General features: G+C 44.2%; 1 protein-coding gene across 2 annotated transcripts in view; it reads left to right on the plus strand.

The window, feature by feature from the left end:
* Positions 1-14,327, plus strand: part of MTHFD1L (methylenetetrahydrofolate dehydrogenase (NADP+ dependent) 1 like) — a 309,383-nt gene that overhangs the window by 139,145 nt on the left and 155,911 nt on the right. For both annotated transcript variants that reach the window (XM_040429522.1, XM_040429523.1), the window contains exon 20: positions 12,246-12,357. In XM_040429522.1, coding sequence (XP_040285456.1) covers positions 12,246-12,357 — 112 coding nt within the window. The remainder of the gene's footprint in view (positions 1-12,245; positions 12,358-14,327) is intronic.

Here is a 14,327-nt window from a genome sequence, read left to right on the forward strand (position 1 = left end):
ATCCCACTACCAAACCTATTGTCACGACTATGGTCATGGTCGTGACTCTCAGAGCCGCACACAGTTGCCAGCGGCCAGGTTTGGTTGTTTACCGCAGGTGAGGGCTGTTAGTTGGTAGCCTCACGTGCGGTTGCTGCTGGCAACATGGTGGTGTTGGCAGCGTAGCAGCCTGAGCTTGTTGCTAGGTGGCTTGCTGTCAATGCATGCGGTTGCCTCTGGCAATGTGTGTTTGTATGTGTGCACTTTCTCCGTTTGGTGTGCACGGGGTTAAGGTGTGTTTGCTAGGTGTGGTGGGTGTGACCTAAGTAGGGTTGTTGCGGGTATCGAAATTTCGATACCCAATCGATACTTTTGTCCCGGTATCGATTCGATACCGGGATTTCCATTTCTTTGATACTGGGCTGCGCTGCTGCGCAGTCTAGTATCTCTGAACATGAGCGCAGTCAGCGCACTGCTCTCAGCGCGCTCATGTTCCCTCAGCAGCACAGGGGAGAAGGAAGCAGTCCTCCCTCCCCCCCTGTGCTGCCACCAATGAGAAGAGGGGCGGGCGCACTGCGCCACCAATGATGCGACTTTTCCTACACAGAGCGGCGCCCAGCGATGTCCCAGCACTCACCATTATTCCTGGGCGCCGCTCCGTTCGCCTGCTGTGCCCCATTACTGTCTCCACTCCTGCTCCACATGCTGATTACTATCGGAGGGATGGGGAGGAGACATCAGCTTCACTAGTGGGCGTTCCTTCTTCCTGCGCTGCGATTGGACAGCGCTACAGCCAGGGAGGAGGAACGCCCACTAGTGAAGCTGATGTCTCCTCCCCATCACTCCGATAATTAGCATGTGGAGCAGGAGAGGAGACAGTAATGGGGCACTGAGGGCCAATGGAGCGGCGCCCTGGACTAATAGTAAGTGCTGGGACATCGCTGGGCGCCGCTCTGTGTAGCCTAATACTGAAAGTATGGACCCGCGTCTTTAACACATAATACAGGAGGCGGGTGCCGGCAGCAGAATCGCAATGCCGACACCCTGCCTCTGACAGGGAGCTGCGATCAGCGGCAGTTAACCCCTCAGGTGCGGCACCTTAGGGGTTAACTGCCGCTGATCTGCCAGTACCCGCCTCCTGTATTAAGGGGTAATTATCATTGGTGGTGCAGTGTGACCCCCCCCCCCCCCCCCCTCAACCCCCCATCCCATCAAAATCATTGGTGGCACAGTGCGCCGCCCCTCTCAACCCCCCAGTATTAAAATCATTGGTGGCAGTGGCCACAGGGTCCTCTCCCCTCCCCCTCGTTGGTGGTGCAGTGGCAGCTTCTGATCGGAGCCCCAGCTGTATAAGCCTGGGGCTCCGATCGGTTACCATGGCAGCCAGGATGCTACTGAAGCCCTGGCTGCCATGGTAACATCCCTGATGCTGTGCACAGAGCACAGGGCAGCAGGGACAGTGTGAAGTCCTATTCACCCTGATAGAGATCTATCAGGGTGAATAGGACAAGGGATGAAAGATCCCAGGTTCTGGTCCCTAAGGGGGGAAATGGTTATTAAATAAGTGTAAAAAAAAGGAAAAGAAAAAAAACATTAAGTATGAATCACCCCCTTTTCCCAATTTCACATATAAAATGTATAAATAATAAACATATTACATATCGCCACGTCAGAAAAGTCAAAACTATTAAAATATTTTAAAAAAATCTATGCGGTGAACGCCGGAACAGAATTTTTTATTATTTTTTTTAAATGCGGAATGCACGTGGCTTTTTGGTTTATTTTATTTTTTTGCATGGTATCGAGTATCGCAATACTTTTTCATGGTATCGAAACTGAATCAAAAAATTGGTATCGCAACAACTCTAGACCTAAGGCCTCCTTATACACTGCTCAAAAAAATAAAGGGAACACTTAAACAACACAATGTAACTCCAAGTCAATCACACTTCTGTGAAATCAAACTGTCCACTTAGGAAGCAACACTGAGTGACAATCAATTTCACATGCTGTTGTGCAAATGGGATAGACAACAGGTGGAAATTATAGGCAATTAGCAAGACACCCCCAATAAAGGAGTGGTTCTGCAGGTGGTGACCACAGACCACTTCTCAGTTCCTATGCTTCCTGGCTGATGTTTTGGTCACTTTTGAATGCTGCCGGTGCTTTCACTCTAGTGGTAGCATGAGACTGAGTCTACAACCCACACAAGTGGCTCAGGTAGTGAAGCTTATTCAGGATGGCACATCAATGCGAGCTGTGGCAAGAAGGTTTGCTGTGTCTGTCAGCGTAGTGTCCAGAGCATGGAGGCGCTACCAGGAGACAGGCCAGTACATCAGGAGACGTGGAGGAGGCCGTAGGAGGGCAACAACCTAGCAGCAGGACCGCTACCTCCGCCTTTGTGCAAGGAGGAACAGGAGGAGCACTGCCAGAGCCCTGCAGAATGACCTCCAGCAGGCCACAAATGTGCATGTGTCTGCTCAAACGGTCAGAAACAGACTCCATAAGGGTGATATGAGGGCCCGACGTCCACAGGTGGGGGTTGTGCTTACAGCCTAACACCGTGCAGGACGTTTGGCATTTGCCAGAAAACACCAAGATTGGCAAATTCGCCACTGGCGCCCTGTGCTCTTCACAGATGAAAGCAGGTTCACACTGAGCACATGTGACAGACGTGACAGAGTCTGGAGACGCCGTGGAGAACGTTCTGCTGCCTGCAGCATCCTCCAGCATGACCGGTTTGGCATTGGGTCAGTAATGGTGTGGGGTGGCATTTCTTTGGAGGGCCGCACAGCCCTCCATGTGCTCGCCAGAGGTAGCCTGACTGCCATTAGGTACCGAGATGAGATCCTCAGACCCCTTGTGAGACCATATGCTGGTGCGGTTGGCCCTGGGTTCCTCCTAATGCAAGACAATGCTAGAACTCATGTGGCTGGAGTGTGTCAGCAGTTCCTGCAAGACAAAGGCATTGATGCTATGGACTGGCCCGCCCGTTCCCCAGACCTGAATCCAATTGAGCACATCTGGGACATCATGTCTTGCTCTGTCCACCAACGTCACGTTGCACCACAGACTGTCCAGGTCTTGGAGGAGATCCCTCAGGAGACCGTCCGCCACCTCATCAGGAGCATGCACAGGCGTTGTAGGGAGGTCATACAGGCACGTGGAGGCCACACACACTACTGAGCCTCATTTTGACTTGTTTTAAGGACATTACATCAAAGTTGGATCAGCCTGTAGTGTGTTTTTCCACTTTTCATTTTGAGTGACTCCAAATCCAGACCTCCATGGGTTGAAAAATTTGATTTCCATTTTTACATTTTTGTGTGATTTTTGTGGTCAGCACATTCAACTATGTAAAGAACAAAGTATTTCAGAAGAATATTTAATTAACTCAGATCTAGGATGTGTTATTTTTGTGTTCCCTTTATTTTTTTAAGCAGTGTGTGTTGGAGACTGTGGTCAGTTTGATTTTGTCAGTCTGTGTAGGAGCTCTGCTCCCTGGCTGAATGTCTTAGTCTGTGTGAGCCACCCTTCTTTATTATATCGTTTCCCTTGCTCTGTCTGTGTGTCCCCTCCGGCGTGTTTGTTTTCCCTCTCCCACCTGGTGTATGTTATGGTGTGGGCCTTGTTTGGAGGTTATTGTGTGGTAGTGTTTCCTCCGAATGGGGGCTGCTTTCCCGGAGGGGTTTAAGCAAACATCTAGACAGTGCGTTTCCGGTCCATCTCGTTGACGGCAGGTAAGTTCTGGTAACCTAGGTTGTCTATTGCTTTTTGTTACTTACCTGTCGTTCGGCTGTGAACCCTGTCTAGTTGGTGGCCAGCTACTGGGCTTCTGGAGACACCATGCATCCGTTGTGCTGGATGAATGGGTGGTCTCTGCCCTGTCTTCAGGCTTAGGGCATAACAGGGATACCTAGTGTTCTAGGTTGGAGAGCGTGAGCCCCCTTACCTTCTGAGGCGGCTCATGCATTAGGAGTTTAGGGAGATCTACAGGGTCGCGTTAGGTGGTGTCCTGCTCGCTGTTCCCTGCTTTCCTGCGTTGCAGCAAATGCATAGGCACGGTGGGGGGTTCCCCCCAGTCCCTGCCGTGACACCTATCCACCAGTTCAAATAGAATCCAGCCCAGAACAAAATGTAAACAAAACTGTCTCTGCAAACTACGCTTTGCCGAAACCTCTGCAGCTTTCTGGATTTTATTTCTCTCACCCAGCTGAGGTATCTGGGTGGGATTTACAGTCGGGTCCATAAATATTGGGACATCGACACAATTCTAACATTTTTGGCTCTACACCACCACAATGGATTTGAAATAAAACAAGATGTGCTTTAACTGCAGACTGCCAGCTTTAATTTGAGGGTATTTACATCCAAATCAGGTGAACGGTGTAGGAATTGCAACAGTTTGCATATGTGCCTCCCACTTGTGGAACCAAAAGTTATGGGACAGAATAATCATAAATCAAACTTTTACTTTTTAATACTTGGTTGCAAATCCTTTGCAGTCAATTACAGCCTGAAGTCTGGAACGCATAGACATCACCAGATGCTGGGTTTCAACCCTGGTGATGCTTTGCCAGGCCTCTACTACAACTGTCTTCAGTTCCTGCTTGTTCTTGGGCATTTTCCCTTCAGTTTTGTCTTCAGCAAGTGAAACGCATGCTCAATCGGATTCAGGTAAGGTGATTGACTTGGCCATTGCATAACATTCCACTTCTTCTTTCCCTTAAAAAAAACTTTGGTTGCTTTTGCAGTATGCTTTGGGTCATTGTCCATCTGCACTGTGAAGCGCCGTCCAATGAGTTCTGAAGCATTTGGCTGAATATGAGCAGATAATATTGCCCGAAACACTTCAGAATTCATCCTGATGCTTTTGTCAGCAGTCACATCATCAATAAATACAAGAGAACCAGTTCCATTGGCAGCCATACATGCCCACGCCATGACACTACCACCACCATGCTTCACTGATGATGCTTAGGATCATGAGCAGTTCCTTTCCTTCTTCATACTCTTCTCTTGCCATCACTCTGGTACAAGTTGATCTTGGTCTCATCTATCCATAGGATGTTGTTCCAGAACTGTGAAGGTTTTTTTAGATGTCGTTTGGCAAACTCTAATCTGGCCATCCTGTTTTTGAGTCTCCCCAATGGTTTACATCTTGTGGTGAACCCTCTGTATTCACTCTGGTGAAGTCTTCTCTTGATTGTTGACTTTGACACACATACACCTACCTCCTGGAGAGTGTTCTTGATCTGGCCAACTGTTGTGAAGGGTGTTTTCTTCACCAGGGAAAATTCTTCGGTCATCCACCACAGTTGTTTTCCGTGGTCTTCTGGGTCTTTGGTGTTGCTGAGCTCACTGATGTGTTCCTTCTTTTTAAGAATGTTCCAAACAGTTGTTCTGGCCACGCCTAATGTTTTTGCTATATGTCTAAAGGGTTTGTTGTGTTTTTTCAGCCTAATAATGGCTTGCTTCACTGATGGTGACAGCTCTTTGGATCTCATCTTGAGAGTTGACAGCAACAGATTCCAAATGCAAATAGCACACTTGAAATGAACTCTGGACCTTTTATCTGCTTATTGTAATTGGGATAATGAGGGCATAACACACACCTTGCCATGGAACAGCTGAGAAGCCAATTGTCCCATTACTTTTGGTCCCTTAAAAAGTGGGAGGCACATATGCAAACTGTTGTAATTCCTACACCGTTCACCAGATTTGGATGTAAATACCCTCAAATTAAAGCTGACAGTCTGCAGTTAAAGCACATCTTGTTCGTTTTATTTCAAATCCATTGTGGTGGTGTATAGAGCCAAAAATGTTAGAATTGTGTCGATGTCCCAATATTTATGGACCTGACTGTACATGCCTTCCAGCACTTATACTGTACACATCACCACAACAGCAAAATAAATACTGTTGTGTGAATGCACCCTTAGAGTTGGGGGTTCTACATCGGTGTCTATTGAAAGTATTTGCTAGCAGCAGAAATGACACCTTTTTGGGATGATTGCAGATTCTAATGTCTGCCACACCTATAAGTATCAAGAGGGCTTGTATCATTGTAAAGCCGTGTAGACAGGCTGGCGGAGATTGAAATTGAGGCTGATGGCCAGGTTCAGTAAAAAGCGGAGTAGGTATTATTGTCGCTGGATCTGATTTCCTCATCATGCTTTCATGGGTTTAAGGCATCTACCCATAGCAGCTGCGCAGGAGGGGAGGATTTCCACAATCTAGGAATAATTTGCTGCATGGCGAATATGAAAAGGAGCAGTCATATTTTTTTTATTTTTTTTGGGGGTTGGAGCCAAGAAGCATAGACAACAAAGCCACCTGAAGAGAGGTTCTTATGGAGATGTGGCCTAATGCACCATATAATAAAGTCCTTCCATGGGGAGAGAGTTGAGGGGTATTCCCACCAGAACATCTCTGGCATAAGTGGGAGGCCTGGGTACATTTTCTGTAATCTAACAGGTGTTTCTATACCATTTGCTTAGGAGTTTTTATAGTAAAATTTATAGTTGTAGACCTGGTTGCAATCATGTGGATTTTGCGACATACCCAGTATTTTGTGGTTTCACCTTTTTGGTGTTGCGAAGGTTTGCAGCAAAACTTGTAATAGAGAAATTTTGCTGCCTCTGGATTTATACTTGTGGTCTTCAAGGGGTGTTTGTCAGTATTCAACTTTTTTTTTTTTTTTAAATAAAGTTTCCGCCCCCGCCACTCTTGCCACTTTAGAAACAGTTGGTGGGGCTTATTGAGAGGTGCTGGGCATCCACAGCCCATCAGACTCACTGTAATTTACTCCAGAAACTGGTGAGTTCTAGCTCAAATCTACGCCAATAGATGTAGCTATTATTTTCTGGCACATCGAAGCACTCCATTAATTTCCATCCTTGCGGTCGCGCAGTGTGATTACAACTTACTCTCCCTTTCATTTGAACAGGAGGAGCGGCGACAAAGATGATGGCCTGCAGGTGAACTTTGAAGTTCTGCGACTCCTGTAAATGGCTGTTTTTTTTTTTGTGAGGCCGCTGAATAGACATAAGGGTGCGGACAGCACACCGGGTACCCCTTTGATCTGCATTCTTTGTGGATTGGATGCGGACCAAAAATAATTTTTTGTAAATGCCCCCTTGATTTTAAATGCCATGTAAATTATTCTAAAATATCTATAAATTGTGTTTTAAACTGCCGTTTAACGAATGATATAGAAAACCTAATACTTGTATCGCAGTTGCATGCTGTGGGAGATGTGGCGATTTCTCTTCATCTGTGATGTGAAAGGAATTTTGGGGGGGGGGGGGGGGGGGAACAGGCCAGCTTTATTTGTTGGGTTTAGCCTTTAAGTGCTACTTATGACTTTTCATCTCTGAAAGGTTCATATGTTATCCCATCTGCCCCGCTGATAGTGTCTATCCTATGACAGATACTCCATGTGCTTGGATGAGATATCCAGGCAGCTTCCCCTCGTTCTATCTATTGGTGTGCTTTATTTTTAATTTTTTTTTTTTTCTTTCAAGACCCTATAGCCAGAAAGCAGGGCAGTATATGGGAATTTTCCTAGAGTTATCTGTACCTATTTACACTGCAGTAATGAAAGGACGGGTCATGTTTTCACAGATGTTGGCGGCAGGAGACTGCCGTAACTCGGCCAGAGCACAGTGACTATTAACCACATTTAAACATTCTTTTAGATAACTGAATGAATAGGTAGTGGTGACAGATGGATATGACATTAAAGTGAATATGTAATCAGTTGAGATATTTGCTATTCTGCACTGCAGAAAAGATGCCTGAGGATGGTCTTCAGGGCTACGAGAAGTTCACCACACATTGGATCAGTAAAGGAAACTTCTACTAAATCAAATATTAGTTTTTAGTCAGTTTGTCATTCTGTGGCTCTGTTCACACATTTTACTATGAAATGTTCCATGATCTTAGGGATTTCAGTGTGGTCTTATGCATTGCATTGGCAATACAGAATAAACTGGCGTAAGGAGACACTTTAAGTCCAATCAAACGTTCTCCTCATTGTACAGCAGACACAAGCACATGTCATGAACCCTACTATGTATGGGGCTCCAAAGCAGGCGGATGGTCACTGCACTTCTGCTTATGAAGTTGCATCAGTAGAAAAGGCTTACATTTTTGTGGCAGTATCGGAATTGGGTTTCTACTGGTTGGCAAAGGATGCTTGCTCAGTCACGTTCTCTGCTTTATTGAACTGATGGACATTGAAGTTTCTGCTCTGACACGGCAGACACCAAGCACCCCGCAACCACTGCTGGAAGAACACAAGCCGGTGATGGCATCATTATGGTCATCATTATTCTTTTGGCCCAATCATCCACGGCAATCATCCACGTAGAAGGCACTGTCAAGCAATCTGGGTGTGACTCCATCCTTGCAGATCTTGTATACTCATTCATGCTGATTGTTTTTCCTAGGGCGGATGGGATATTCCAGCATGACAATGCAACATGTCGCATGACTAGAAATATCTGAAAGTTGTTGGAAAAGCATGACCAAGGCTTCCAAGTACTACCCTGGCCCCCAATTTCTCAGACTTAAACCCAATGGAGCATCTGTGGGACCACCTCGATCCTCGTGTTTGCTCAATGGATCCCCTTCCCCCAAGAAGCAGCTGTGGGATGCACTGCAGTCAGCGTGGATCTAGATATCTGTGACAACCTACCAGGACTTTGAGTCACTCACTGCCTGGGCAGCTGCTGTGCATTTGGATGATAGTTGAGCAGGGGACTCAGCAGATGTCATCTAGATGCTTATTCCTCATCAACTACCTCTCTAAAGCAATTAGTGTGGGAGGAACCTGACGTACCTGGAGGAAAGCCATGCAAACTCTGGAGAACATACAAACTCTATGGAGATGTTATCCTTGGTCAGGTACAAACCCAGGATCCCAGCGCTGTAAGGCTTCAGTGCTAACCTCTTGAGTATGTGTCATACTAAAAATTCACACTTTTAAACCTCCTTAATTTTGTCTAAGGATGGAATTTGTCAAACTAACAGGGGGAGCAGCTGTGGATATAGGGGCATATATACGAAGATTGGCGTTTTTAAAAGTCCATCGGCGCTCACTGCACCAAATGTTATATTAAAAGACATGGGCCTCTTTGCAGACTTTCCGGCCAATAATTAAAATCCGCTCTAGCTATAAACTGGCATAAAACGAAACTATGTTTTACGCCAGTTTGTAGTCTAAGTCATAGTATGTCTGGCTGCTGGAAGCTACATGCCTCTGGCTAAGCTGCGCCCGCTTTTCTTATAAAATAAAGTTGAAATTATGACACAAACATGGCACGCGCCACAGTAGTGGTGTAAAACTATTGAGAAGTGACCCCCTTCTATTTGGACTTTGCAAACATGTTTTTCACTATCCCTCACATACCCAGTGGGTGAAATAAGATCTGTAGGTTTGGAAAGCATAGTTTGTAATTGGTTTGAAAAATGACTCTAGCACTGTATCCAGATGGTGGTGGCCAATGAGTCCTACTCTGAAATGGTTCCCTGTTATTAGTGGCGTATCCCAAAGTTCAGGGATGTCTGTTTTTATTTAGGTTCTTATTAAAATAATCTAGATAAAGGGATTATTACATATTTCTTTGCACTCTATGGAAGATGTTCCTAAATTACAAACTGGCTTGGGCTCGCTGAATGTTTGGACATCCGTTTCAATGTAAAGTTAAGCATCTGGGTACTAATCACCTAAACGCACAATGTCTCCAGGGTGGGAGAAAAGGATCTGGATGTACTTGTGGAACATAGACTATGTAACAGCATGCAATGTCAATCAGCTACTTCTAAAACCAGCAGGTTGCATATTAGGAGATATGGAAATAATGAGTTCCCTCTCAGCTAAGAATTTGCTTTTTGATTCTAGGCACTGTTCATAAAATGGCTCATATGGTAAAAAAAAACTGTTCATGGTAGTCCCCCTCAAAAGGCATGGGGTGCTGCCTTTATCTGGAGACCACAAGCCTTTTTTTTACCATAAGAACTATGGGCGATTTATCATACCTTCACCCCCAGAATTCTGTTGTCAAAAAGTTGTGTTGAGCAAAATTTTGCAACTTTTTTTTTTTTTTTTCACTCGCTTGCATAATTTTTTTTGACTTTTTTTTTTTTACATTTTTCCACCATTCACTCCAGTTTTGTAATGTGGGTGTGGTAATCTGTTAATGAGTTTCACTCCAGATTTATCATTGAACCTTTTTTTTTTTTTAAGTTGCAATCTTAGGCCTCATGCACACGACTGTTTTTATCGGTCCGCAAAATGGGGTTCCGTGATCCGTTTCAGTTTTTGTTTCCGTGTGTCTCCCTTCAGAACACCAGACATAAAGGAATTAAAAAAAAAAAAGTCTAAGACATGTTTGCCATGCAAATGATAGGGAAAAAACAGACGCGGATGACAATCTTGTGTGCCTCTGCGTTTTTTCACGGTCCCATTGACTTGAATGGGTCCGCGAACCGTTTTCCGCGAAAATAGGACAGGTTATATTTTTTGGACGGACTGGAACCACGGATGCGGATGGCAGACGGTGCATTAGCCGAGTTTTCAACTGACCCGTTGAAAATCAATGGGTCAGCAGAAAAACAGCGCAACGGACACGGAATAAAACTACGATCGTGTGCATGAGGCCTTACTCCAGGAGGAGGGTTGAGTAGGAAAACTGGAGTAGCTTCTCTAGACAAGTGTTAGGTCTAAAGATAGGACAAATTTATCAAGTAACATGTGACCTTTTGATAAATGTGACCTTTTGATAAATGTGACCTAAAGTACTCTAATGCAGACTCGAGCAAAACTGACTTCAAATTTTCCCCTCATGATAACTCTCCCCTCATGCATCTATGCATTATTTAGCCCAAGAACTAGCTTTATCGAGATCAGTTGATGGCTTCAAAAAAGAATTGGATGATTTTCTAGAACCAAGTAAGATGAATGCTTATGTGAATAATATGCATAGTGCTTATCCAGTCTGATTTTCACTTGGGATCAGGAAGGAAAATCCTCTTTTAGGGTAGGTTGGCTTATTCATTATGGGGTGTTTTTGTTTCTCCACTGAATTTTTAGGGGGAAAATGATTTTTCTGTCATCTCCAAACTCTGTTACAAAGTAAATGTACTGCTGTTTAGGTTGGTGCCAGAACCATATATTTCTTGTGAAAACATGGCCCTCTAGTCCTGAAAAATGCTTTAATTTTATTTCATGCAAATCAGGTATTTGGTGCACTGTGTGCGGGACCTCTCCGCCTGGTGCACGATCACTCCACCAGTAAGGTCTCCCTCTTGTTTGGGTCACCAGTCCCTGAGATTTCAGAGCTGGTAGCAATTATGCATTGGAAACCAGGTAGAGAGCCACTGTAGCTAAAATAACTTAATTCTTGTGCATAAACGGCCAAATACCAGCTTTGTGTCTGTAGAGGTATTTTGCCAGATAAAATCTTGTGATCACAGCAGCATCTGCACTGATTCAAGCTAGCTGTGTCTCTAGAGTATGAAGGGGTGGGGTGGCAAGTGTGTTAGCTAGCTTACTATCTGGCTGCAGTTCTGCAGTATCTGTCACATGGAAGATACTGATAATATCCTTTTTAGTAAATTAGTAAGAAGGAAAGATCAGCAGCACAAAAGACTAAGCTTTGAGGAAAAAAGCTTCACATAGGTACTGTGTTCAAGCGTTTGAAGAGCACAGTAATATTTGTTTTCCTCTGGAAGGTATGCTTTAAGCCACATGAAGGGTCCCAATTAGAAATGAGCAAATTTGTTCTGATTTAACAAAATGATCAGAAGGCTCTCTCCTCCCCCTTGATTGACCGGGCTGGGTGTTTTGCCTGGTCATACTAGTTTCACACCTGCGCTGTTGCTCAGAGAAGCAGCGCAAGCACAGAGGCTCGGGTCTTCATCTGCACTGTTTTAGGTAGCAGCAGCAGAACCTCTGCACTTGCACAGCCACCATGAGCAACAACATAGATGCAAGATTGACCAGGCCAAGAGACATGTCTGGCCCTGTCAATCAAAGGGGGAGCAGCAGACTCAACCCCTTGATGCTCATATAGTCTGTTTTGATGAACTAATCCAATTCATGAAAATCGATTTCATTCAGCTCTAGTCCTAATGTTTGAGGCCCTTTAGCATGTTTTTGATACTGCATTAAATTATGGAAGTTAATATGGGTGCGATTTCTGTAATTTTATTATAATTGAATGCCTTCATGTTCTAAATATTTGTCTGGCTTTTAACAGGGAACTCCAGTTTTTGTCCATGCTGGACCTTTTGCTAACATTGCACATGGCAGCTCTTCTGTGCTGGCAGACAAAATTGCATTGAAGCTAGTGGGTGAAGATGGATTCGTTGGTAAGTAAATAGAACTTATGCCGCAAATGCATATTCAGTTGTCTCATTTGGACAGAAATCTTTTCTCAATCATTGATAATCAGGTATTGTTACTGATACACAATGGAGACAACAATCTATGACAGTTCAATAAAACCCAGAAGATTTCTGAGTACATGTCATTGGTGTCACTTTGAAAGCTTATGACTTGACTAGAGGCTTAACATACAAGCTACTTTGACTTTATGGAGGTGACAGCTTTGACTGGTCCTACGTATAAAAAAACTAAACACAAAAATGATAAAATCATCCTACACCATATGATAAATATGCGGAAGTACAGTACATGGCCATAGTTAAAGTGAGAGACACAGAACATCTCAAGATGCAGCACTGTAAAGGCTCTAAATGCAAAATCTATATAGAAACGAATACCACATTTGATATAAAAAATTAGGTCCTTAGCAAATATATTTTGATTAAAAAATATCTGTGCCCACCCACCACGGCAAGGTGACCTCAATCCAGGTGGGAACCTGCCTATCTCTACCAGTGGGCATCTAAATTTGGGAGAGCAGACCCCACACATATACAGTGTTACTACAATTGTTACCTCAGTGTACCATCAGTAATTGAGTTTGTACGAAAAATCACAGCATGAAACCATCTTTACAAATAATGAAATAACTAGTCTTCTCAGACAATACAGAAGGCTACAATTGGGTGGTAGCAATATAAAAAAAATCCCTCTGATCTTTTTAGCCAAGGTGGTCCAATGATATTAAACTTTTGGAGGATGAAAAAGCATTTTTGTTTTGAGGTTGAAATGTCAGAGATAATGAAAACAGCTGAGGAATATGTTCTCCAAAGAACATGTGTTTTAGTGTTCTTTCTCCCATCCTAGGAGTAGAGAAGGGGTCTTTCATTTCTAGAAATCGCTTGACTTTTTATTGCCTCTTCTGCTAAGTCTTATACTATAAACAGCCTGACTTCTAAACAATACCCTCCTCATTGCTTTACCCCTCCTTGGTACTGGGTTGAAGCAAGAAAATGATCTTTCAATTTGTCAAGTTGTTCAGATTACTTCCTACTGTTTAGCAGGTGGATTCCTGGAGATAGGACAGCTTGCTATTTGTGGGTGTTTCCTCTGGGCTGTATTTGGTCTAGTGTCTGCCGCTTCAGACAACTATATAACAATAACAAAGACAGGTGCACTCTGCGGTCTTACTAAACCCTCAAACTGATAAAATTGAGAGATTAGCCGACATGTCTGAGCCCGAGCACCGCGCCAAGGTTTCTCAAGTAGCTCGGGACCTAACACTCACCTACCTGTGCCGTATGGGCAATACCAGGGGCCAGTGGGCAAATTACAGGAGCATGAGGTCCGACTCACAAACAACTCACCAGTTACCTCCAGCATGTAACCATGCTAGCAATGGGAGGAGGGAGGAGTCTGCGAGTCCCACTCAAGACTGGCTGATATGGTCCAGGCCTCACAGGTGCACCTAAATGTAGCCTGTAGATGGAAAGCAGGCACATTTAAATTGGAGTTTATACACCTCCAGACATCTCTATATATACAAACTGAAAAGAATGGCGTGGTATTAAACAGGCAGGATGTGCTCAAACCCACATGCAGATGTGTGTGTGTATGTATATATGTGTGTATGTGTGTGTGTGTATATATATATATATATATATATATATATATATATATATATATATATATGCAAATCCTGCACTTGTTGCCCGTTGCTAATGGCAATCCCCAGCAAAAATGCATACAGTGGAGGATGCCCGCAGCGAACCACAAGTACCACAATAAACATCCTACACAAGATAGCAATTATGTGGATGTGATTATCAATATAACAATAACAAAGACAGGTGCACTCTGCGGTCTTACTAAACCCTCAAACTGATTCGGAGAACTGCGGAAAGATAATGTGCACCACTGAGACAAACTGGATGCTTTTACAGGTTTTCCTTAT

This window comes from Bufo bufo, chromosome 4 (assembly GCF_905171765.1).
Source record: "Bufo bufo chromosome 4, aBufBuf1.1, whole genome shotgun sequence".
Classification (NCBI taxonomy): domain Eukaryota; kingdom Metazoa; phylum Chordata; class Amphibia; order Anura; family Bufonidae; genus Bufo; species Bufo bufo.